This window comes from Bison bison, unplaced genomic scaffold (genome assembly GCF_000754665.1).
Source record: "Bison bison bison isolate TAMUID 2011002044 unplaced genomic scaffold, Bison_UMD1.0 scf7180017862158, whole genome shotgun sequence".
NCBI lineage: Eukaryota > Metazoa > Chordata > Mammalia > Artiodactyla > Bovidae > Bison > Bison bison.
Genome location: NW_011492730.1, coordinates 1,224,382 through 1,247,654, shown reverse-complemented (window position 1 = coordinate 1,247,654; position 23,273 = coordinate 1,224,382). Strand labels below are relative to the sequence as shown.

The 23,273-nt window shown below is 40.7% G+C and overlaps 1 protein-coding gene across 2 annotated transcripts in view; it reads right to left on the bottom strand.

Annotated features, from left to right (window-relative positions):
• Positions 1–23,273, bottom strand: part of MYOM1 (myomesin 1) — a 124,172-nt gene that overhangs the window by 53,926 nt on the left and 46,973 nt on the right. Inside the window, exons 11-18 of one of the 2 annotated variants that reach the window (XM_010832718.1) lie at positions 19,789–19,930; positions 16,609–16,808; positions 14,747–14,803; positions 12,507–12,631; positions 7,243–7,426; positions 6,383–6,557; positions 2,397–2,518; positions 641–928 (exon numbers count right to left, since the gene is read on the bottom strand). In XM_010832718.1, the coding sequence (XP_010831020.1) occupies positions 641–928; positions 2,397–2,518; positions 6,383–6,557; positions 7,243–7,426; positions 12,507–12,631; positions 14,747–14,803; positions 16,609–16,808; positions 19,789–19,930 (1,293 nt within the window). The remainder of the gene's footprint in view (positions 1–640; positions 929–2,396; positions 2,519–6,382; positions 6,558–7,242; positions 7,427–12,506; positions 12,632–14,746; positions 14,804–16,608; positions 16,809–19,788; positions 19,931–23,273) is intronic. The other variant, XM_010832717.1, reaches the window with a different exon arrangement.

Genomic DNA, 23,273 nt, shown 5'->3' with positions numbered 1-23,273 from the left:
CTTTCTATTTTACTTCTGGTTAGGTAATTAATCTTACTGGTAAATAGTCTTAGTTCTGGGAATATGAATAATATATAATTGAATATAGTGGTATGTGATTATAATACCATGTTAAACTTTTCATGACTACTCAAAGACATATCGTTACTTATGTTTATTTGAATTAAATGTGAAGGTAATTTGAAAACCTAAGGATAAATAACAGAAGTTAATAACTATGACCCTAATAAAATGTCAGTTCTTTGTGAAATATTTTTCCTATCCATTTACCAAAATGATATTTCGAAGGACCTTTTACAAGCTACGATTATCAAATTTTCCCTGCTCTCATCTCTAACTCTCAGCAAAATGAGGCCAAAGGTGTGTCTATTTGACAAGCTAGAAGGGACTCAATAACCAAATTCCTTTAAATATTTCTATTGTCATTAAGCACAATGAATTATGCGTCAAAGCCAAGTTCACAGAAAACTACTTCTATGACTCATTAAACAAAGGTATTACAAATGGGTAACTGAAAACACATAAAATTAAGAATGAACACTGATGAAAGTGAACACAGATGGAAGAAGGTGATATGGACAATGAGCCGTGAGGACACTGATGTGAACAGATGAGACGCTCTTACTGTTTCAGCGCTCACCTAGGTCCTTCTTCTTTCTCAGAGGCTCAGACTTACTTTTCCCCTCAAGGGCTGCTTTCTTTGATGGCAGGGAAAGCGCTTCCTGAACTGTTTCACTTACTTTACTCACTTCTGTTTGGCCCAGGTTGTGAGCGCTATTGGGTAGTGAAGGTTTGTTAAGTTTGCTACCAAGCAAAGCATCTTTCTTAAAGGTTGGCCGGGAGGTGTCATGCATGCCTCCCCTGGAGTCTGTTAGTCCACCAGGTGTCTCATTCAGTTCAGGCCACACATCTGGAGACACTCCTCCCCCTACAATTGCCAGATAACAACAGAAACACTTTGAGCCAGGACGCAGTACAGATCGCGCTTAGAATAAAAGAGAAAAACATTAGCACCGCACACAGAACAAAAACAATCTTGGTTTAAGGGAAATCACCTGAATTTGCAAGAAATATGGAAAGCATACATTTCACATAACTAACACCAAGGAAACATTTCAACTTCTCCATATTTTGGGAAAAGAAGAAATGAGAACAAAAAACCAGAGACAGAACAAGAACCATTTGGATTTGCAGGACCCAAGTAAATATAAGAACAAGCACTTCTCAGACATTTCTTGAGATATAAGTTGCATTATTCAACAGAATGGGGGGTGGGGGGAGTGCACAAGAGACAAACAAAGATCTTGATTATGTAACAATTAGAGTTATGTACCTTATTGATATAGTAATGGTCTGTACCTCCCAATCTCAAAGAAACATGTTAACTATGTCCTTATAATACGAACATATTATAGGGAATGTTAAAAAGTAATACAGGGGAATTCCCTGGAGATCCAATGGTTAAAACTCTGTGCTTCCACTGCAGGGGGCACTGGTTCCAACCCTGGTTGGGGAATTAAGATCCCACATGCCTTGTGACAAAAAAAAAAAAAAGTAATACGAGATGCTAACTGAAGACAACTGGTATTAAATAATCTTTCTATTTACATATTTGCTGCTGCTGCTGCTAAGTCACTTCAGTCATGTCCGAATCTGTGTGACCCCATAGACGGCAGCCCACCAGGCTCCCCCATCCCTGGGATTCTCCAGGCAAGAACACTGGAGTGGGTACTGTGATATAGTAGCAAAACATATTTGCTACTGTATCACAGATTTCATTTTTATTGCTTGAACTACCTGGGTTCCTTCCCCACCTTAAGATTGGGAGGCACATCATTATACATACATATAATTACTTTATTACTGGTTTTATTCTGTTGGTTACTTTGCCAGCAGAGATGAAACATATGATTAAGCAACCACGCATGTCTTACACGAATTTTAGCAGAGTTTATAGAAGGCAGGTTAATGTGCTGTTACTGAAAACAAGCCAAGCTCTGCTGCAGATGGAATGGCTTTTAGGTATGAGATGATCTGGTTATGGGTGATACACCACCTCATGGGATTGGATGGCCCTCTGTATTCCCAGGAGGAGCACCAAGTTAAAATGGAGTTTCACACAATGGGAATGAATATCTGAGGACACTTGGGCTGATGAAGATGGAAAGACTATACAGAAGCACAGAATCTGGATAAGTGATGGAGATCTGTAAAAGAACAGCTGTGGAAGATTAGAGGTCGCCTGGAGTCAGAGACAATGACCATCTGAGGATGGGATCATTGAGCCATCTTAGAAACTTGACACAGTCTCTGGAGGGGATGGTATCTTTCGTTGTAACTTAGAAAAAAATCATTCCCGCCCCCTGCACCCGTAAAGCTGTGCATGAAGAACTTACCAATAGCAGCTTTTACTTCAATTGCTTCTGAATTCTGTGAATATTCACTAAGTCCAGCTGCGTTAACTGCTCTGACCCGGAAAATATAACTCTGACCGGTCTTCAATCCATGACAAGTAAATCTGAAAGGGAAGAAAAATTTTTTAAAGTTTCCCAGGAGGAAAATTAGGGAACTAAACTAAATTCTGTTAGTTTAACAGAATGATCTGGCTTTATGAAAACCATTCATTTTTTCAAAAGGAAGAAAAGGATGTAGAGAGATCCAGATAACATACGTACCTTAAACAAGAAGGCATCTCAGGCAATTTTCTAAACTCACTCTGTCAAACAGTGAGGAGTCCTGGTTTTCCCCTGAATAAACACCCTATCCTTTTTGAACCTGTGTGTACTTATCAGTAAAATGGAGATAATAATGCCTTCACACAATTCTTGTGTGAAGATTGACCATAAATTATATATAGTACAGGGGAAGGAATAAATTAGGGATTAATAGACACACTACTATATATAAAATAGATTAATATCAAGGTCCTACTGAATAGCGAAAGGAACTATATTGAATATCTTGTAACAACCTATAATGGAAAAGAATTTGAAAAGAATATCTATATCTATACATAAACTGAATGACTTTGCTATATACCTGAAATATTATAAATCAACTATACTTCAATAAAAAATTAAAAATAAATTTTAAAAAGTATAATAGTACCCATTATAGGCCCTGGATATAAGAAGCACTGACTAAATAATAGGTGGTATTAATAACATTATTAATGATTATTTCAGGGTTGTATTTATAGTTCTAAAGCATTGGTTGCCCCTTGTCACAGAGGCCTACTCGCTGCCTCCCTGCATGCCATGGAAGGTAAAATTACTTGAAAAATTACACTAGAATCTGAAAATTAGGTGAAAAATTGACTTGAGAATTGTCATGTACATTTTAAGGTTCAGTAATGAGGTGTGAATCCATGGGCAGTTTCACACATAAAACAATCTCACTTTCTTAATAGTTATCAGGGCTATAAAAAAACCTGTTTCATGAATCACAGTAAAATTCTAATCCATCCTAAGGACTGTAAGTAGAGGAAACTACAGCCTGCTGATGACCCTGCCACTATCAGCAAGTTGAAATATTTAATACAGGCAGCCATAGTGTAGGCCTGGAGAAGGCAATGGCAACCCACTCCAGTCCTCTTGCCTGGAGAATCCCAGGGACGGAGGAGCCTAGTGGGCTGCCGTCTATGGGGTCGCATAGAGTCCGACACGACTGAAGCGACTTAGCAGCAGCAGCATAGTGTAGGCCAGCTCAGTTCAGTAAACATTTACCAAGCACTTCAGTGTTCCAGACACTGAGCTAGGTTTTGAAGATGGGTAACAAATGGTGTCAGCCCTTGAGCAGCTCCCCTCCATTTGTGGAAAGGCAGTCAATGCCTACTTGCCATGAAAGTTTCTAAACAGTCCCTGGAAAATGCAGGAAACTCAGAGTAAACACAAAATGCACAAAGAGGTTAAATGAATCTCTTGCAAAACATACTGCCTTCTCCCCTTAACTGGTTTGTCTTCATTCTCTCATGTTCTGCAAAGGAATGACTTGACTTATGGGGATCCTTGGAATAGAATTGGCCACGCCAGAAGCTGCCTAACAAACCTGCTTGACAATGGGGTGGGGGGATTCTCCCCTGAGATTGATCCTAAAGCAAAGGAGGCTCGGAATTTGGGTGTAGGCCAGAATTCATCATCAGTTTACAAAGCTGGTTGGCAAAATATTCAAAAGCAAGGAGAAAAAAGAAAAACCCTCTTTACATTAGAACTAGATACAAGATCACTAAGTATTCTGAATGTCTTTATTTTGGTGTGTGTGTATTTCCTCAGCACTGAATTTACCTCTGATGTTCAAAATTCATACAATACCAATACTTTTTTCTGCTCATTTAAAATGCAGGCATAATTAATGACACTGGACAGCTACATGAACAAATATAAACTGGACTATTTTCTGACATCATACACAAAAATAATCTCAAAATGGATTAGACTTAAATGCAAGACCTGAGACCATGAAAGTCCTATAAGAGAGCATAGGCCATGTACCTTTAGACCATGGTCTTACAACATTTTTTTGGATCTGTCTCCTCAGGCACGGAAAGCAAAAGAAAAAGTAAACAAACGGGACTACAGCAAATGAAAAAGCTTTTGCACAGCAAAGGAAACTATCAACAAAACGAAAAGGCCATTTACTGAATGGAAGGAGATACGAGCAAATGATACATCTGATAAGGGGTTAATATCCAAAATATACAAAGAACTCATAAAACTTAATATCAAACCCTCCCCAATCAACCCAATTAAAAAATCGGCAAAGGATCTGAATAGACATTTTCCCAAAGAAGACATACAGATGGCCAACAGGCACGTGAAAAGATGCTTAACATCAGTAACCATAAGGGAAATGCAAATCAGAACCACAATGAGCTATCACCTCACACCTGTCAGGATGAATATTCTCAAAAAGACAAGAAACAAAAAGTTTTGTCAAGGATGTGGAGGAGAAGGAATGCTCACTGTTGGCGGGATGCAAATTGGTATATGTAAAAGAGTAGGGAGGTTCCTCAAAATATTAAAAACAGAACTACCATACCATCTAGCAGTTCCACTTCTGGGTGTTTTTCTGAAGAAAACAGAAACACTAATTTGAAAAGATACATGTGTCCCTATGTTCAACTGCAGCATTATTGACAGTAGCCAAGATATAAAAGCAACCTAAGTTTTCACTGATAATGAATAGATAAAGAACATGTGGCATATACATACAATGGAATATTACTCAACCATAGAAAGGAATGGAGGCTTGTCATTTACAGCACGGATGAACCTAAAAGGGATTATGCTAAGTGAAATAAGTCAAATAGAGAAAGACAAGTACTGTATGACTTCATTTCACTTCTATGTGGAATCTAAAAAACAAAACATGAACAAACAGAACAAAACAGAAACAGACTCTTAGATACAGAGATACAGAGATACTCTTAGATACAGGTGGTTGCCAGAGGGGAACAGGGTTGGGGGTTGATGAAATAGGTGAAGAGGATTAGGAGGTACAAACTTCCAGTTAAAAAACAAGTCATGGGGATGATATGTATAGCCTGGGGAATATAGTCAATAATACTGCAATAGCTTTGCAGTGGTGGCAGTGGGTACTCAGACTTACTGTGGAGATCATTTGGTAATGGATAGAAATACTGAATCACTGTATTGTGCACCTGGAACTAACACAGTGTTGTAGATTACTTATACTTGAATTAAAAAAAAATAAAACAAAATGTCTGGATAATTTTTGTTTACTAGAGCCTAGATTCCTTGGAATCTAGTATCACATTGGATATTAAAAGTGAACAAAATGTTTCAAAGGATACACAGTCTTAAGTGCGAGAATCAGAAAAGAGCTATGAAATGACTTCTTATCATAGCTGCCATTGTGGGTTTCTAAATGTTTAATGTCACTAGTCGGAGAAGGCAATGGCACCCCACTCCAGTACTCTTGCCTGGAAAATCCCATGGATGGAGGAGCCTGGTAGGCTGCAGTCCATGGGGTTGCTAAGAGTCAGACACAACTGAGCGACTTTACTTTCACTTTTCACTTTCGTGCATTGGAGAAGGAAATGGCAACCCACTCCAGTGTTCTTGCCTGGAGAATCCCAGGGACGGGAGCCTGGTGAGCTTCCGTCTATGGGGTCACACAGAGTCGGACACGACTGAAGCGACTTAGCAGCAGCAATGTCACTAGTAATCCTTTCTTCAAATGTATGGCCATAGACACATTCAATTTTGAATTCTTTTGGACACTCAGAGCATAATGTTTTCAATAATCTCCCTACGTTGGATGTTTGTGCTGCTGTTTGGGTCCATGGCTGTGTTTCTTTTCTGCAGCCCCTGTGACTCCAGCGTCAGAACCCCAGTCCCACCTCCTGACATAATGTGGTTACCTCGTGCCCTTCACAGGGTTGTTGTTGCAAGGCTCCCACTTGCCAGAGCCAACAATGCTTGACTCTATGTAGTACCCGACCAGCTCTTTAGCATCTTTGGGTTCCTCCCATGTAACGACCACTGATGTGTCTGTGTTTCTGCTTGGGATGATATTGCTTGGAGGCTTGGGGATGTCTGAAAAAAGAAGAAAATAATGGTCAAGTTCAAGATGGCTTTAAAACTTCATTCTTATCACATATGCAGAAACATGAATATGCATATATAAATATACTAGTAACCACGTCAGTCACACAGTTCTCTATATTTGTTAGAGCAGAAAATGTTTTAAATATGCTAGTTTGGGAGCATAATGAAAAACTAAACACTGATGAACATACCAATTCCCTCCAGGAAAAAAGTACACTAGCAATACTGTTGAAACTCCTGGAGAAATGTACTTTCACAATCATTCATAATTATAAAGTTTTTTTGGAGGGGGAGGGTGCTTCCCTGGTAGCTCAGATGGTAAAGAATCTGCTTCAATGCAGGAGACCTGGGTTTGATCCCTCGGTCAGGAAGATCCCCTGGAGAAGAAAATGGTAACCCACTCCAGTATTCTTGCCTGGAGAATTCCATGGACAGAGGAAGTCCACGGGATCGCAAAGAGTCGGACATGACTGAGCAACTAACACACCATACATGAAGTTCTTTTTAACATATCAGGCAAGCACAGTCATCAATTAAATTTATAATATGAAAAAAGCTGTCACCATTTTTACTTTTGAACATATATGTATTTCAGTACAATTCTTGCTTTTGAATTTTCTCTCGAATTGAAGTTAAATAAGTTTACAGCAGCTCAAGCAAACTCTACACTTACCAAGCTTGTCGCCAACCACAGTCACTTCCGTTGCCTCTGACGGCTCACCAACTCCTGCCGAATTGGAACAGCGGACTCGGAAACGGTAGGATTTCCCCTCAGCCAAGTCGAACAGAGCGAAGCGGGGAGATTTCACAGGGAGCTCTGTGTTCACCCGCTGCCAGTTTTCTGTTCCCGCTTCACACTGCAGCCAGAACAGTAAGGTCATTGAAGGCACAGAAAGAATAAACTGAAGAACTCTAAGCCAGGCACCTCGAAGTTCATTTATCTGCCAAAAAACTACTACCTGTCATGCAAGTTGGTCTGGAAAAGAGATTTGGAGGAAGTGGGGGATGAAACATCTCAAGTCCACAGGATTACCTCAATCAAATACAGCTGTATTGTTGGACAAATATGATGCCTTGATATTTCACTTCTTTTCTTAACTAAATAAGGCCATTGGTCTACTTACAAAAGTCCTTAATTCATTTAGATGATAGTTTGGGGTCAGATGGGCTTTCCAGTTGGTACGGTGGTAAAGAATCTGCCTGCCAATGCTGTAGATGCGGGTTTGATCCCTGGGTTGGGAAGATGCCCTGAAATAGGAAATGGCAACCCACTCCAGTATTGTTGCTGGAAAATTCCATGGACAGAGGAGCCTGGAGGGCTACAGTCCATGGGGTTGCAAAGAGTCAGACACAATTAAGCACAACAGGACACACAAATTGGGGTCAGATGCTTTTTTAGGGTATGTAATTAAGTTTAATATGCTATGTTAGATACTTACATTTCCATTATATTATTATGACCTGAGTTATTTTAATTGTGTTTTATATAATGACTCATAACAACATGCAGGTCTGTGCTCATATATCACCTTCTTGATCATTGCCACCCCATCATTGACCTGCAAAGGTTATTTGCTCCTTCCCCATCTCTCTCTATCCCTTACTTCCCCTGCTTTATTTTTCACCCAGAAACTTATCAACACTTGAAATTAAACTATTTATTTGTCGTCTCCATTGTTGGAATGTAAATTCCAATGAAATGAGCTCAGGAAGATATCTTGTTCACTGCTATACCCCAGAGCCTGGAACTGTCATCTGGCACATAGTAGATAATCAATGATTTTTTTTCTGAATGAATTAATTTTTCTGAATTCTGAACGTATGAAGTCAATGAAAGATAAAGAATTTTTTTTTTCTTTTTTAGAATATGGGCAAAGCAGGAGTGACTTTGCTACAGAACGTCTGAACGGTTTCAAGAGATTTTTCCAGAAATCTAAACCTGTGATAGACTGACCAGCTGTCAAGGATGATAACTTTAGGGGACAATAAGTTTTTTAGTACATCACTCAGCATAACCCTCATTTAGTTGAAATGAGAGGCAATGTAGTATGATGAAAAGGACCCAGAGGCATTGATTCAGGTCCTTGCTTTGGTAACAGCGAACTATGTGGTCCTGGGAAAGTCACGAGTGTCAACATCTGTAAAACAGGCAAATTTGATGAGGTAACCACTGACATCCCTTGCAGTGCCTTTTATGATAATGTGTCTGTTGTATGTGGGAGGGCAGAGAGAATAAATTCCCCTTTAAGTCACTCTGCTACCCACTGAGGAATAGAATCCTCCCAGACTTTTATAGTTTAGTTTATGACTTTGATTCATTTTTGGCATATATTATGTGATTATTGAAGTTTAAGATTTTTTCTTTAACATGGACCATTTTTAAAGCCCTTATTGAATTTGTTACAACATTGCTTCTGTTTTATGTTTTGGTTTTCTGGCTGCGAGGTATGTGAGATCTTAGCCCCCCAACCAGGGATTGAACCCACACACCCTGCATTGGAAGGTGAAATCTCAACCGCTGGACCACCAGGGAAGTCCTTATTACCCAAGCTTTTGAGAGAAGACTTAGGTGAGGGAAGGTTGAAAGGCAACAGTATGTAAAACTTGGATATATGGACCCGAGCCAGACTGCTTAGGTTCAAATCCCAGCTCTGTCTCTTACTAGTTGCGTGATCTGGGGCAAATTGTATATCCCATCTATGCCTGTTTCCTCATCTACAAAGCAGATGTAATAAAAATAAAAGTATTTCCTTCATAGGGTTCCTGTAAGAATGAAGTGAGTTAACATATGTAGAGCTTAAAACAGTGCCTGCATGTGTGCGCTCAGCTGCTCAGTTGTGTCTGACTCTTTGCAACCCAATGGACTACAGCCCACCAGGGCTCCTCTGTCCATGGGATTTCCCAGGCAAGAATACTGGAGTGGGCTACCATTTCCTCCTCCGGGGATCCTCCCGACCCAAGGATTGAACCAGTGTCTCCTGTGTCTCCTGCACTGACAGGCACATTCTTTTACCACTGACACATTTGGAAAACAGTGCCTGGTCCTTGGTAAACATCAGTTGTTTTCATTCCTTTGGTAGAAACAGAGCTACCAAGTCATACAATTCTTGTCTCTGACTTGACCAGACTTCTGAAAGGGGAAATGAGAGAAAGCGCTGAAAACATAAGACGTCTGAGAAAACTTTGGAGGCTGAAAAGAACATAGTAGGATGGAGGGGTTGAGAGCAATGGAACTTGATTTATCTAATTCCCCTCAATATCAACCATTTCAGGGCTCACAGACATGGCGTAACTGCTCGTAAGCCCATCACCATGACAGGCAAGTTCATGCTCGATGTGCGTGCAAATCCCAGGTAAAAGGTTCCTTGAAGAAGAGCAAGCACAGGGATAACCAGAGAGGCAGCACTGCTGCGGGCTTGAACATCCTGCGGATGGAAACTTGTCATGGGAAGAGAGCATGGGAACATTTCCCTTGTGAAAAGGCAACGGTTTAGAAGTGGTTCATCAGAAATAATTTGAGGACTTCCCTGGTGGTCCTTATTCTTGCCTGAAAAATCCCATGGACAGAGGAGCCTGGTGGGCTACAGTCCAAAGGGTCACAATGAGTCAGACACAACTGGGAGACTAAGCACGGGTGGTCCAGTGGTTAAAAATCCGCCTGCCAATGCAGGAGACATGGGTTGATCGCTGGTCCCGGAAGATCCCACGTGCCACAGGGCAACTAAGCTGGTACGCCACAACTGCTGAAGCCTGTGTGCCCTGGAGTCCGTGCTCCACACAAGAGAAGCGGCTGCAATGAGAAGCCCACACACCACAGCTAGAGAGTAGCCCCTACTCTCTGCAACTAGCAAAAGCCCGGGCCCAGCAAAAAAGACCCAAATAAATAAATTTTTTTTTTTTTTAAATGAGAATTTGAGACTCGGCTCTGGACCACAGTCTGGCACTCATCTGGATGGCTTTTCTGTAAACGTGCCCCTGGTCTCTGCAGGTGTGCTGCTCCTCTGGCACATCCCGGACCTTATAAGTTGGCAGGGCCTGTGCAGACCTCTTTATCCATGCTGTACTCACAAATGTCCCTTCTGGCTCACTGGTGGAAGAACACTCAGAATTTTAATCAGATGCAGGTATTTGGGTCTGGAGAAGCTACAGACTTTCATGGAGAAATTTGAGTTTATGTGACCAGAGGAGATGCTCAACAGAAGCCAAAGTTGACTCATCTCAAAGAAAGACCTCAGTAGTAGGCTGTTACTGTGTCATTATTATAAGAAAGATGGTAATTACTGCCACAGAGCTTATTCAGAACTATCTTTGTGTGGAGCATTTCAAAATGATTCACTGGAGGAGTGCGTATTAAATACACCAGGAAGTGAATGTTTATCACTCTTGTCTTGCCCTCTATTAAAAAAAAAAAGAAAGAAAAAAAATATTTAATCAAGAATTATACTCAAGTTATATTTCATTTGATATATTTCAAATATATATATTTCAAGATATATTTCATAATATCTAGAAAATATAAAAATTGATAAAACATAAAATTTAAGCATTATTTTGGTAAAACCAGACTTTCTTTGAAGATGTCTATATTTGCATGTTGAAGAAACAACCCACTTATTTTTATTCACCTCTAGGGATAGGAAGGAAGTGAGGCATGCTCCCCAAAGCCATAAGCCAAATGTTCTCATGAATAAAATCTATTAATAAAGGGAAACCACAGACCCTGTGTTTTTTGCGCCAATATAATTTTCTCAAGAGCTGCTGGTTAGAAATAATTAAAGGGCCAGAAAGATAGTTGGATATAGATTTTATGTTGTTACCTAACTTATAGGTATTTGCCTATACCTGTAGTCCTTTGATGGACTTTCTGGTGGCTTAGTGGTAAAAAGACTCTGCCTGCTAATGCAGCATGTGTGAGTTCGATTCCTGGGTCAAGAAGATCCCCTGGAGAAGGAAATGGCAACCCACTCCAATAATTTTGCCTGAGAAATCTCATGGACAGAGGAGTCTGGAAGGCTACAATCCATGGGGTCTAAAAGAGTCACACACAAGTGAGCAACTAACCAACAACAGCAGAGCAAGGGAGATGGAAAAAATGGCGAGAAAGCACTGTAACGCAGTGTTGCAGAGGGGATCTACAGTTCCAGGAAGGTTTCTCTTCTTAGAGGAGCTAAGAGTTGGGGTCTGTGGACCTCTTAGGAGTCCATGGGTGACCCTTCAGTTCAGTTCAGTTCAGTTGCTCAGTCATGTCTGACTCTTTGTGACCCCATGAATTGTAGCACGCCAGGCCTCCCTGTCCATCACCAACTCCCGGAGTTCACTCAAACTCACGTCCATCGAGTCAGTGATGCCATCCAGCCATCTCATCCTCTGTCGTCCGCTTTTCCTTCTGCCCCCAATCCCTCCCAGCATCAGAGTCTTTTCCAATGAGTCAACTCTTTGCATGAGGTGGCTAAAGTACTGGAGTTTCCGCTTTAGCATCATTCCTTCCAAAGAACACCCAGGGCTGATCTCCTTTAGAATGGACTGGTTGGATCTCCTTGCAGTCCAAGGAACTCTCAAGAGTCTTCTCTAACACCACACTTCAAAAGCATCAATTCTTCAGCACTCAGCTTTCTTCACAGTCCAACTCTCACATCCATACATGACCACTGGAAAAACCATAGCCTTGACTAGACGGACCTTTGTTGGCAAAGTAATGTCTCTGCTTTTCAATATGCTATCTAGGTTGGTCACAACTTTCCTTCCAAGGAACCCTTAGGGATCCATAAACCCCCTGAACTTTCAGGCAAAATTCTGAGAAACACATTTTTCTGTGGAAACAAGTAACAGTTTATAAGGGTTTTTAAAGTTCAAGACACAACAGAAACTTAATCTCTACTTCTTTAAAGAAATGTTGAAGAAGTGCCAGAGGTAATGATGCTGCTCCCAGAGTCTCACCTTTTCTACAAAGTACAGGATGCCTTCATGGCCACGCTGGCGGGGGGGCTTCCAGCTCAGCACCACATAGCTCTGCGTGGCCTCAATGACGGAGAGGTCGGTGGGGGGTCCGGGAACAACACCCTCTGAAAAACAACAGGGAAGCTTGAGGGTCACGCACTCCGGAAAATGGAATTGTATTGTAAGACTTATACTGCATATGAAGTAGTGTAATATTACTTGAAAATAGTGTGTGATCAGATGTAAATTATACTGAAAAAATTCCAAGATATTATTAAATCAAAACAAATAATTACAGCTAATAAGATAATATAGATAAAATGAAATAAAAATATTCAAATCCAAAAAAAAAAAGAGGAAAAAGGAACAAATAGATGGAATGGATAAAAAACAAATAGCAAGATGTTAGATTTAAATCCAATCATATCAATAATCACAATGATATGTAAATTGTTCAAATATCCCAATTAAAAGGTGAAGATTACTAGTTTGCCTTAAAGAAGCAGACCCAAGGATACGATGCCTACAAGAAATGTGATTTAAATACAAAGACACAAAGGAAAAGGATAGATATCATATGTCATGCTAACGTATCAAAAGAAAGCTGAAATGGTCATGTTCATATCAGATAAAGCATATTTCCAAGCAAAAATGCGTTACCATGGATAAAAGGAGTGATTTTCTGATAATAAAGTGGTCAGTGCATAAGAGGATATAATAATAAAAATGCTTATGAACCTAGTAGCAGAGTTTCAAAATATATGAAACAAAACCTGATAAAACTACAAGAAGCATATAAATCCATCATTTAGTTGGAGAGAGTAAGTAGATAGAAACAAATGAAAAATAAAAGACTCAATAGAAATCCTAGCAGACTTTTTTTAGAAATTGATAATCCAATTTTAAATTCTACATGGAAATGCAAAGACTTAGAGTAGTCAAAACAACTTTGGGGAAAAAATGATTAGAGGTCTTATACTATGTGATTGCAAAACTATGAAGCTAAAACAAAAGAAAGAAAAACAAGAAGCTTATCAAAGCTACAGTTCAAGACAGTGTGGTACTGGTATAAAGAAAATAAAATTAACAAATAAAGATTCAAAAACAGACCCACAAATATGCAATCAATTGACTTGGACAATAGTGCTAAGGCAATTCAATGGGAAAAGGATAATCTTTTCCACAGATGTTGCTGAAATAATTGGATCACCATATGCAAAATAATAACACTTAGACCCTTAATCCACACAATATAGAAATAATTAATTTGAAATGTATCATAAATTGAAAGATAACAGTGTAAGAGCTGATGCTGTGACATTTCCAGAAAAAAAGAGAATATCTGAGTGAACTTGGATCCAGCAAAGATGTCAAATAGGATGCAAAAATGGCAAATACACACATGAAAAGATGCTCAGCATTACTCTGGAAGTGCAAATTAAGACCACTATGCACCTACTATGAAATGCCACTGTGACATAAAACACCAATATACGCTGACTAGAATGGCTGTAGGTAAAAAGACTGACCATACCAAGTACCGGGACAGTGAGGAGCCGCTGGAACTCCCAACTACTGCTGATGGGAATGCAAAACGTACAATCATTTTGGAAAAGCGTTGGCAATTTCTTTAAAAATTAAACAGATATTTGTCAGATGACCTGTGCATTCAGCCTCTAGGTATTTATCCAAGAGAAACGAAAGGGTATATCCACAAAAACACTTACCAGAGAGGTTCATAGAGGCTTTCAAGTGTGAAGGTATAAATAAATTGGAATGAACTGATATATACGTCAACATGGATAAATATAATTAGGCTGAGTGAAGGCAATCAGGCAAAAATTAGTAGGATTCCATTTACGTAAAATTATGAACAACATAAACTACAATGACAGGATTAGTGACAGCCTGGAGACGAGGAAGGCGCATGAGGAAACTTAAGGGGTGGTGGATATGTTCATTATTTTGATCACATCGGTGATTTCACAGGTATTCACACATGTAAAATTTATCACATTGTACATTTTACAGACATGCAGTTTGGTCCATGTCATTGTACCTTAATAAATCTTAAAAAAAAAAAAAAAGTGATTCTCTAACAATATGTTACTTCATTATCTCCAAATACTTCAGTATGTTTTTTCCAAAACATCTTAAATAATATACACTATACCTTCCACAATAGCTAAACTGCATGGCAGAACATTGGCAATACTATCAGGGGAAAACGTAGCTTTTACCTGTTGGTTCTTCCTCAGTGACAATGATCTGTCCAGTCCAGGGTGCTGAGGGCCGGCCTAACAGAGATAAGTGTGAAAAATCAGAAACATTCACAAACACAGTTCAACTGCACTGAGAAACTGATAAACGGTCCAGATTCATCACAAATGGGTTTGTTACTAGCTTACATATGTACCTTCCTAATGAGTTTTACCAAATGTGTGCATAGTATTTGGGGGCGAGGGGCACAGCCCTGGGCATCAAACAACTCACAATTTGCAAGAGCCCAGAACTTGCCGGGACAGAGTCCATGTTTCTGGAATTGTACTCACACAAGCCAAGGGGAACAGCCTGTGTCCATATACTCTTCAATGTGTATCTCCTGAACCACGTAGGCTCTCTCACCCTACTTAAGAGATAGCATATACCTGGGAGAAACCTCTCGAGAACAATGCAAGCCTGGCTGTTTTGTATCTGTCATAATGAAGATCAAAGTGATGGCGGGCGTTGTTGATCATGCAGTGAAGCTCAACCAAAGGTATCTCTTTCCATTACTTTTAAAACTGTTACTTACAAAGGGAAGCATTTTTGATCCCAAGTAAAGGAAATGAGTGACTCAGGCAGTATAGAGTCACAGAGGAAATTCATTTCTGTGATTGCAGAAAGACATCAGAGAGAATAGTTCAACTCTTGCTTTAAATGAGGTATTTTCCACCAGAGTGTGTACAAAAACAGGAAGGTGAAATGCAAGATAACTTACTTTCAATTCCGGCAAATCTTATTTTCATTGAAATTTATAAAGGAGGAGTAAATGAAAATATGAGATGGAATTAAGAAAGATGAAGGGAAGCTGGATGAAAAGTGAAAAAGCAGGTGAAAAGTAACTGGAGAGCAGTTGAGGAGCCTGACCAGAGAGTCTCCAGAGAGAAGGTGGCATCATTTTATTAGATTTTTTATTGATGCCACTGCATGTACTTAAGGTCAAGAAAAGCTATAAATGTGGTAAATGGCACAGACCAGTAGTCCTCAACTAGGGTGATTTTGTGCCCCCAGGGACATTAGGTAACATCTGGAGATAATTTTGATTGACACGATGGGGGTGAGGTGGTGAGGGTGCAGATTCTACAGGCGTCTAGTGGGTAGAGGCCAACGATGCTGCTAAACATCTCACAATGCACAGAACAGCCCCCACAACAAAGAGATAACTGGCCTAAATGTCAGTAGAGCCAAGGTTGAGAAATCTGGCATAGACTGAAGTATGAAGGTCCAAAAATTCTTCACTGTCACTTTATGGTCCCTATTGTTAAGGATGCTATATTGGTTCCCATGAAACAAAAGCAGACCATAATTTACATACCACTATTTTGATGTCGAGACTTGGAGGCTAACTATATGAAGAGATTATTTTTGACTGCCTAATATGGCAACTCGAGTACAGATTAGATATAATGTTGTAAATGTGATTTTCCTTTGATAGCAGAAGCTCACAGTGTTGCGATATTAATGCTATAAGGGATAAATTCAGCGTTAAGAAAATTACCTTACAATTTTAAGAAACTAAACCAGAAAGAAAAGTATATTTGAAGTGTTCTAATAAAATGGATAAAAATGCTCTTCAAGCTCCAGGTTTTCATATTTTCATTTCAAACACAATGCCTGGAACTCAGCTAAATAAGGCAAAGACTCTAAATAAAATAAACCCTTAGTGAATAGATAAATTAAAAAACAAAAAGTTTTTGTTTTCTTCCCCCTAGCATTTTTCTGATCAGTAAAGGATTTCTTATTCTCTTCTCCCTCTGGTGGACGGGGGAAGAATAACCTTGCAATGGCATCTACTGCAATCATTTTTAAAAGGTCATTCTGAAAAATGAGAAACACTTACTCTTCAGTCTAGCTTTCTCAGCCGGATCCAGAGCCGCCACGGGTTCGGAGACTCGAGAGGGCAGGCCTATCCCAACTTTGTTCACAGCTCGAACTCGGAATATGTAAGAACGGCCTTCGATCAACCCAGTGACTGGGAAACGAGCAAATTTCACAGGAATGTCATTGCACTGAGACCAAGTGTCTGTGCCCACCTCACATCTAAGGGAGAGAGAGAGTGATAGACAGGAATATGAGAGGAAGGGTGGCTAAGTAGATGGCTTCAGGGCTGCAAACCACCCCCAGTGCTTCAGGGCTTCGCTCTGTAAAACATCCACCTGGAGCAGCCTGCAGCAGATACATAACTGCAGGCGCTCAGCTCCACTCAATTGCAACAAATCTACTCTTAACAGGAAAGAAACCTCAGAGCTTTCATTAAGACATGTACATCCTTCCATCTCACTAAAAGCAAGCAGCTGAGGGGTCTCCTGTGCTAAGCAGAGAAGCTTTGGGGAGGGAAAAAAAGAAGCAGGCGGGTATGCACAGTTTTTACATAGCAGAAGGGGGAGGACCCCTCAAACATCCCCCCAGATAAGGTCTTCAGTTCTACCACTAGTGACTTATTTCTTTATCGTTCTTAGGCATTGTCTTTTAAAAATGAAACTACGGTTGAGAAAGTTAACACCCAACAAGACACCTCTCTGTACTATAGTCTGGAAAGAGCTCACCGGTGGTCACTACACGCGGTGTGGGTGGAACAGCGAGATGGGCACTGTATTTTTTTTCTTATCAGATGAGACTGATGAGATGCAGGGAAATCCTTGGGCCTGGCAAGGGAAGGCTAAGTCCCTGGAACTTCTGATTTCTTACTGGGGGCCTTTACAGTGGCCAATGGCTGAGGAGAGAAGGGTTACATCCCAGGAGAAAAAGCTGACAGTCCATATCATGCTTTCAGCCTGATCAATAGTCTGAGGGGCCCAATGTATGACCTCAGAATGCAGCAGTAAGTAACTCACTATTTTTTATGAGCAGAGCACCGCACTTTGAATTTTTATCACTTCCCCAACTCGGCTCTCTGTCTAAAGGGTATAGTTTCCCAAAGGATTCTCAAGGGGGAGGAGGGTGCCAATGGCAGTGCAAAGGCAGTTGGAGTGGGGGCGGGGGTACGTTATTTTCACTTCCTTACCATCACCCTTCCATTCTTTGAGATAAATGGACATTTTCTTCAATCTTATGTGAAATGATATCAAATAAGGCTTCAGTCTATGCCTTCCACTCCCTCCCCCTGAATTTTCCTTTGTAGGAATTCTGGAGCTGCTGTGAACTGGCCAAGGGGGAGAGCTAGAAGGCTTGGACAAGCAACAGACCTCCCCTGCCTCCAGGAATTCTGCCAGGAAGCTCCCTCTTCCCCTGAGCAGATACTGTCTGGGTGACCAGTGGTCCTGGAACTCACTTCCAAACTCTCATGTGGGCAGAAAGGAAGGTGGGGAGCAGCTGCTCTGGAGACTTCCACAGCAAGAACACAAACTTAGCATTTTGCCACTAGGACTCAGCTATGGTCAGCTACTTGCTTCCTGTCTGTAATAACGGCACCTACCTCTCCAAGAGTGGCCATGGGTTAATGGGGCATGCACGTGAAGTGTTCAGAACAGTGCCATGCACACAGCAAATGCTTAATAAATATTCACCACATTATGGTTATTTTCATTATGACTAAAGCAAGAGGAAAACAAGATGTACTGATTGTCCCTGGTCTTTCAATGATCAAAGTCTGAAAATTCTTTGTAAATCTACCAAAGACAATAATGCAAAAACTGTAAGGATGAAAAAGAACCTACCTAAAATTTCACAAGTCATCATTACTCAATGATGAAATAATGTGGAAGCATTTTAGTGTAGGTTAAATAGTGTATAACTTATTATAAACATTTCTCTGGTTGGTTCTGAGCCTGGTAGGCATATACTTACTTATTTCTAGAAATATCAAGTTTAATCCAGCTTGGTACAAACCTGTTATACTACAGTGGCACAGGTTATCTGTTCCTAGTGGTTTTTACAGTCAGATTTTATTACTCAAAAATGGAAGAGAACTGGAGCAACTATTTGAAAAGAAACTAAGTCAGACAATAATGGTTTTAGGTCAATAATCTAAATTTGTTGTCTACATTGGCCAAGTTCACTGTCTAATTCATATGTGGTGGTTTAGTCACTAAGTTGTGTCCGCCTCTTTGTGACCCCATGGACTGTAACCTGCCAAGCTCCTCTGTCTATGAGATTCTCCAGGCAAGAATACTGGAGTGGGTTGCCATTTCCTTCTCCAAATTCATGTGTAAGGCCCATTTACTATAAATATAAAGCCTCTAAATTTTGGAGAATGTAAACAGCAACAATTTGTAGATAAAACAGTTTAGTACTATAGATATTTATTTCTTTGTCCAGCTTGATTCTTCTGATGTAAATAAAATTTTGTTAGTGTCCCTAGAGTATTATTATTTAATATTCTTAAATTACTGACATACTAGGAACATGGACATTATATGTGTTAAACTCCAGCTATTTCATTTCTGAAGTAGCCTCTATCAGGTGTACAGATTCATAATATTCTTGTCAAATTGACGACTTGGGCTGGTAGCAGAATTGAAGAATTATCTTTGAAGTTGAGGTAAGCAGATAGTTAAGTATATATTCATACCAATCTGTTTGGAGACAGAGACAGAGAGAAAAAAAAGGAGACATGACTGGTAAAGAAAACACTTCACCAAGAAACGCTGGGAGAGGGATTTCCATGTTGTGCAGTGGTAAAGAGTCTGCCTGCCATTGCAGGGGACGTGGATTCAATCCCTGATCTGGGAAGATTCCACATGCTATGGAGCAACTAAGCCCATGCGCCCCAACTATTAAGCCTGTGCTCTGGAGCCTGGGAACTAGAACCACTGAAGCCTGCATGCCCTAGAGCCTGTGCTCCACAAGAGAAGCCACAGCAATGAGAAGCCTACACACCTCAGCTAGAGAGTAGCCCCTGCTTGCCACAACTAGAGAAAAGCCCACGAGCAACGAAGACCCGGCGCGATCAAAAAATAAGTAAATAAAATAAAAATTAAAATCAGTATATTAAAAAAAGAGAGCGAAAGAAATGGTGGGAGAAACCAAGCAGGCATCTCTATAACCAATCACTCTAACTGAAGTCATACTAGGTACTAACTTATCAATAAAATATCCCAGAATTGGACTCCCTCCATCCACAGCCGGCTGCTTCCAGGTGATGATGATGTAATCCTTGTTGGCATCCAAGCACACCACGTCCAGGGGAGAGGCTGGGGCTCCTTCAATCTCTGCATCGGCATCTGGGGGAATACAGAAGGACCCCGTGAACCCTCTCAGATGCATTGTGTTAGCCCCAGAAACCAAGGTCAGGCCTTTCTTACCACATCGCTGCAGTGGCTACATCGCTGGCCAAGTAGTTGTTTATTATTGTTGTTGCTGTTCAGTTGCTAAGTTGTGTCCAAATCTTTTGCAACCCCACACCCCACAGACTATAGCCCACCAGGATTTTCTGTCCATGGGATTCCCCAGGCAAGAATACTGGAGTAGGTTGCCATTTCCTCCTTCCTGACCCAGGAATGGAACCCACGTCCCCTGCTTGGCAGGCAGATTTTCTACCACTGAGCCACCAGGGAACTCCATTTGGCCCCAGTAGAGCAATCATCAATTTTGTAATTTGCTTACCAAAATAACAATGTGTGTTTTTCACCCTCAGTACAAGGAACATTATGTCAGAAAGGGCTCTGAAAAGGACCCATGACCTTGGCCTCGTGGCCCTTGCCTGCCCAAAATATTCTAAAAGAAAATAACTATGGAGACGTCAGAGACTGCTCTCAGAAAAGTCTAATGTAAATTATGCCAGGATGTCTGTTCTTAATTATTGTGCAGCGTTACTCAGAAACTATAAATGGCTCCAAGGGGGAGCAAATAGCCCCTTCTGTCACCTTCTGGATCCACAAGAGAAGAAGAATCAAGAAGTTTTGCCCATCCCTATGCTGGGACTACCATTTTGGAAGAGAAACAAAAACATTCATTTTAATTAAATGTTTGTTCCCAAACTGAAGATACTTGCGAAAGGAACTCTGATGCAATACCCACATCTGAGCTTAGTTTATCTGAGTTTAGCAAAAGTCCAGGACTATACAAGAAACAGAGTTCAGTGACTGCCCATGAAACAGGATCTGCGGACTGTGGGTCCCCTCAGCAGTGTGTGCACAGATAAATTAGTGACTTGGGGGTGTTTTTAGGTGGAAAGGAAGGGGAATGAAAATAACCATTTAATAGTCTTTTAAGTGAGAACAATTAAGATAGGAGGCAGAATCCCCTGGGGGAGGAGATCCACAGTTGCCAATTCCTGCTGACATCCGGCCAGCACTTTAATAACTGGAATTAGTAGGGGAGGAGGCTGAGACTTGCAGGAGCCACTCACCCAAGGAAAGCACTCCTGTTTTTTGGGGTTTTTTTTTAGCACTCTTGTTGACCAAAGAAGAAACACTTTCTTTTCCAATGAGCTACACTTATGTAACTCTTGTAAGTCACCAAAATATTTGCTAAGAGGGCTGAGATGTTTGTTTGTATGCTTCTGAATCGAATAGGTGTGTGTTATCTGTGAAGGGCTCAAATCATTTTGGTTTTGAACATTCTATTTCTTGCCCCATGAACTTGTGTGAACTCATGAACCTGCAGGGTAATATGTCCTGTGTAAGTGCTATAGGAGAATCTAACTAAATCATCATGCCTGAAACACAATGCAGAATCCCTGCATGCCACACGATGGCAAACGGGCATTTGGGGAGGGCAGGGGAGAAACGTCTTTCCTTCCAGGCTTTCAGAGTACTGGATGCTCCGGAGAAGGTCAGCTGATGGTGAAGGTAGAGCTGAGTTGTGTGCATGCTCAGTTGCTCAGTCATGTCTCTTTGCGGCCCCATGGACTGTATGGAGCCCTCCAGGCTCCTCTGTTCATGGCATTTTTCAGACAAGAATACTGGAGTGGGTTTTCATTTCCTTCTCCAAGGGATCTTCCCAGGGATCAAAACTGCATCTCTTGAGTCTTCTGCCTTGGCAGGTGGATTCTTTACGACTAAGCCACCTGGAAGTCCCGGAGTGGAGCTAGCAGGAGGTAGAAACTCTGACTTTAACAGGCCTAAGATTTGCTCAGCTGCAATGAAGGCAGCTGGCAACCTCTAGCCATGCCCCCTTTTTTTTTTTAAAGCAAAAGGCCCGTAGTGTAACAACTGGTAAACTTGGTGCTGATAGGTAAATTCATTGTGTGTAACAGAGCCTGGAAGACAGTAAGCATTTAGGGAGCCATTTCTCAGCATTTCTATAAAATTGCTTGGAATGTGCCATTTGTTGTGTGGACTTGAAAATCTTTCAAAACACATATTCTGTATAGCAGCTGCTGGAAGTCAAATCTGGAACTGTTACGTTGCTTCACACTTGTGCTCTCGCCTTCGTCAGCTGCTGCAGGGCGCCTGGCCCATGGCACCCGTCTGGTCAATGTCAATTCTCTTCTTAGCCTCTGCCCTTTCTTCTCCCAATGCTCCAAATAGTCAAACTTTTTGTAGCTTTGATTGATTAGGCCAAAGATTAGCCTGTTTCTCTTTTATATTTTGATCTCTGACACAGTCTATTTAATAACTTTTTTCAAAATGTAATTCTATTGTTTATCTTTATTATAAAAGTAGTGCATGCTTATAAAATATATGATAATAAAAATATATGTTAAAATTCCTCTTAATTCTATAACTCAGAGATTACTACTCTTAATACATTGGCCTAAACTTTTCGGGATTTTTTTTCTATATTTATAAACTCAAAAGTGCTTGTTTTTTATAATCTAAATCAACTACATTTCAATTTTTTAAGTGATTGTTTTTTAAATAAAAGTGGGATTGGACTATATAGTTTCATGTAAACTGTTTTTTAAAATATATTTTCATATTAATTAGTATAAGTATACACCATTAGGGGCTTCCCAGGTGGCACTAGTGGTAAAGAACTCATCTGCCAATGCAGGAGACATAAGAGCCACGGGTTCAATCCCTGAGTTGGAAAGATCCCCTGGAGAAGGGTACGGCAACCCACTCCAGTCTTCTCTCCTGGAGAATCCCATGAATAGAAAAGCCTGGAGGGCTCCAGTCCATAGGGTTGCAAAGAGTGGGACATGACTGAATGACTTAGCACGAACATATACACCATTAGCTTTCATTGTTGTGCAGTACTTCCCTTGTTTTTATGGACTATTTATTACACATTATTTTCAACTCTGATTGGCGGATACCTAGATTCTTTCCAGACTTTCCCTGAAACAAACATTCCTTTCTCAATTTTGTCCACTAAAATTCTTAGAACTAGAATTGTTGTCGGAGAAGGCAGTGGCACCCCACTCCAGTACTCTTGCCTGGAAAAATCCCATGGATGGAGGAGCCTGGTGGGCTACAGTCCATGGGTCGCTAAGAGTCGGACATGACTGAACGACTTCACTTTCATTTTTCACTTTCATGCACTGGAGAAGGAAATGGCAACCCACTCCAGTGTTCTTGCCTGGAGAATCCCAGGGACAGGGGAGCCTGGTGGGCTGCCGTCTATGGGGTCGCAGAGAGTCGGACACGACTGAAGCGACTTAGCAGCAGCAGCAGAATT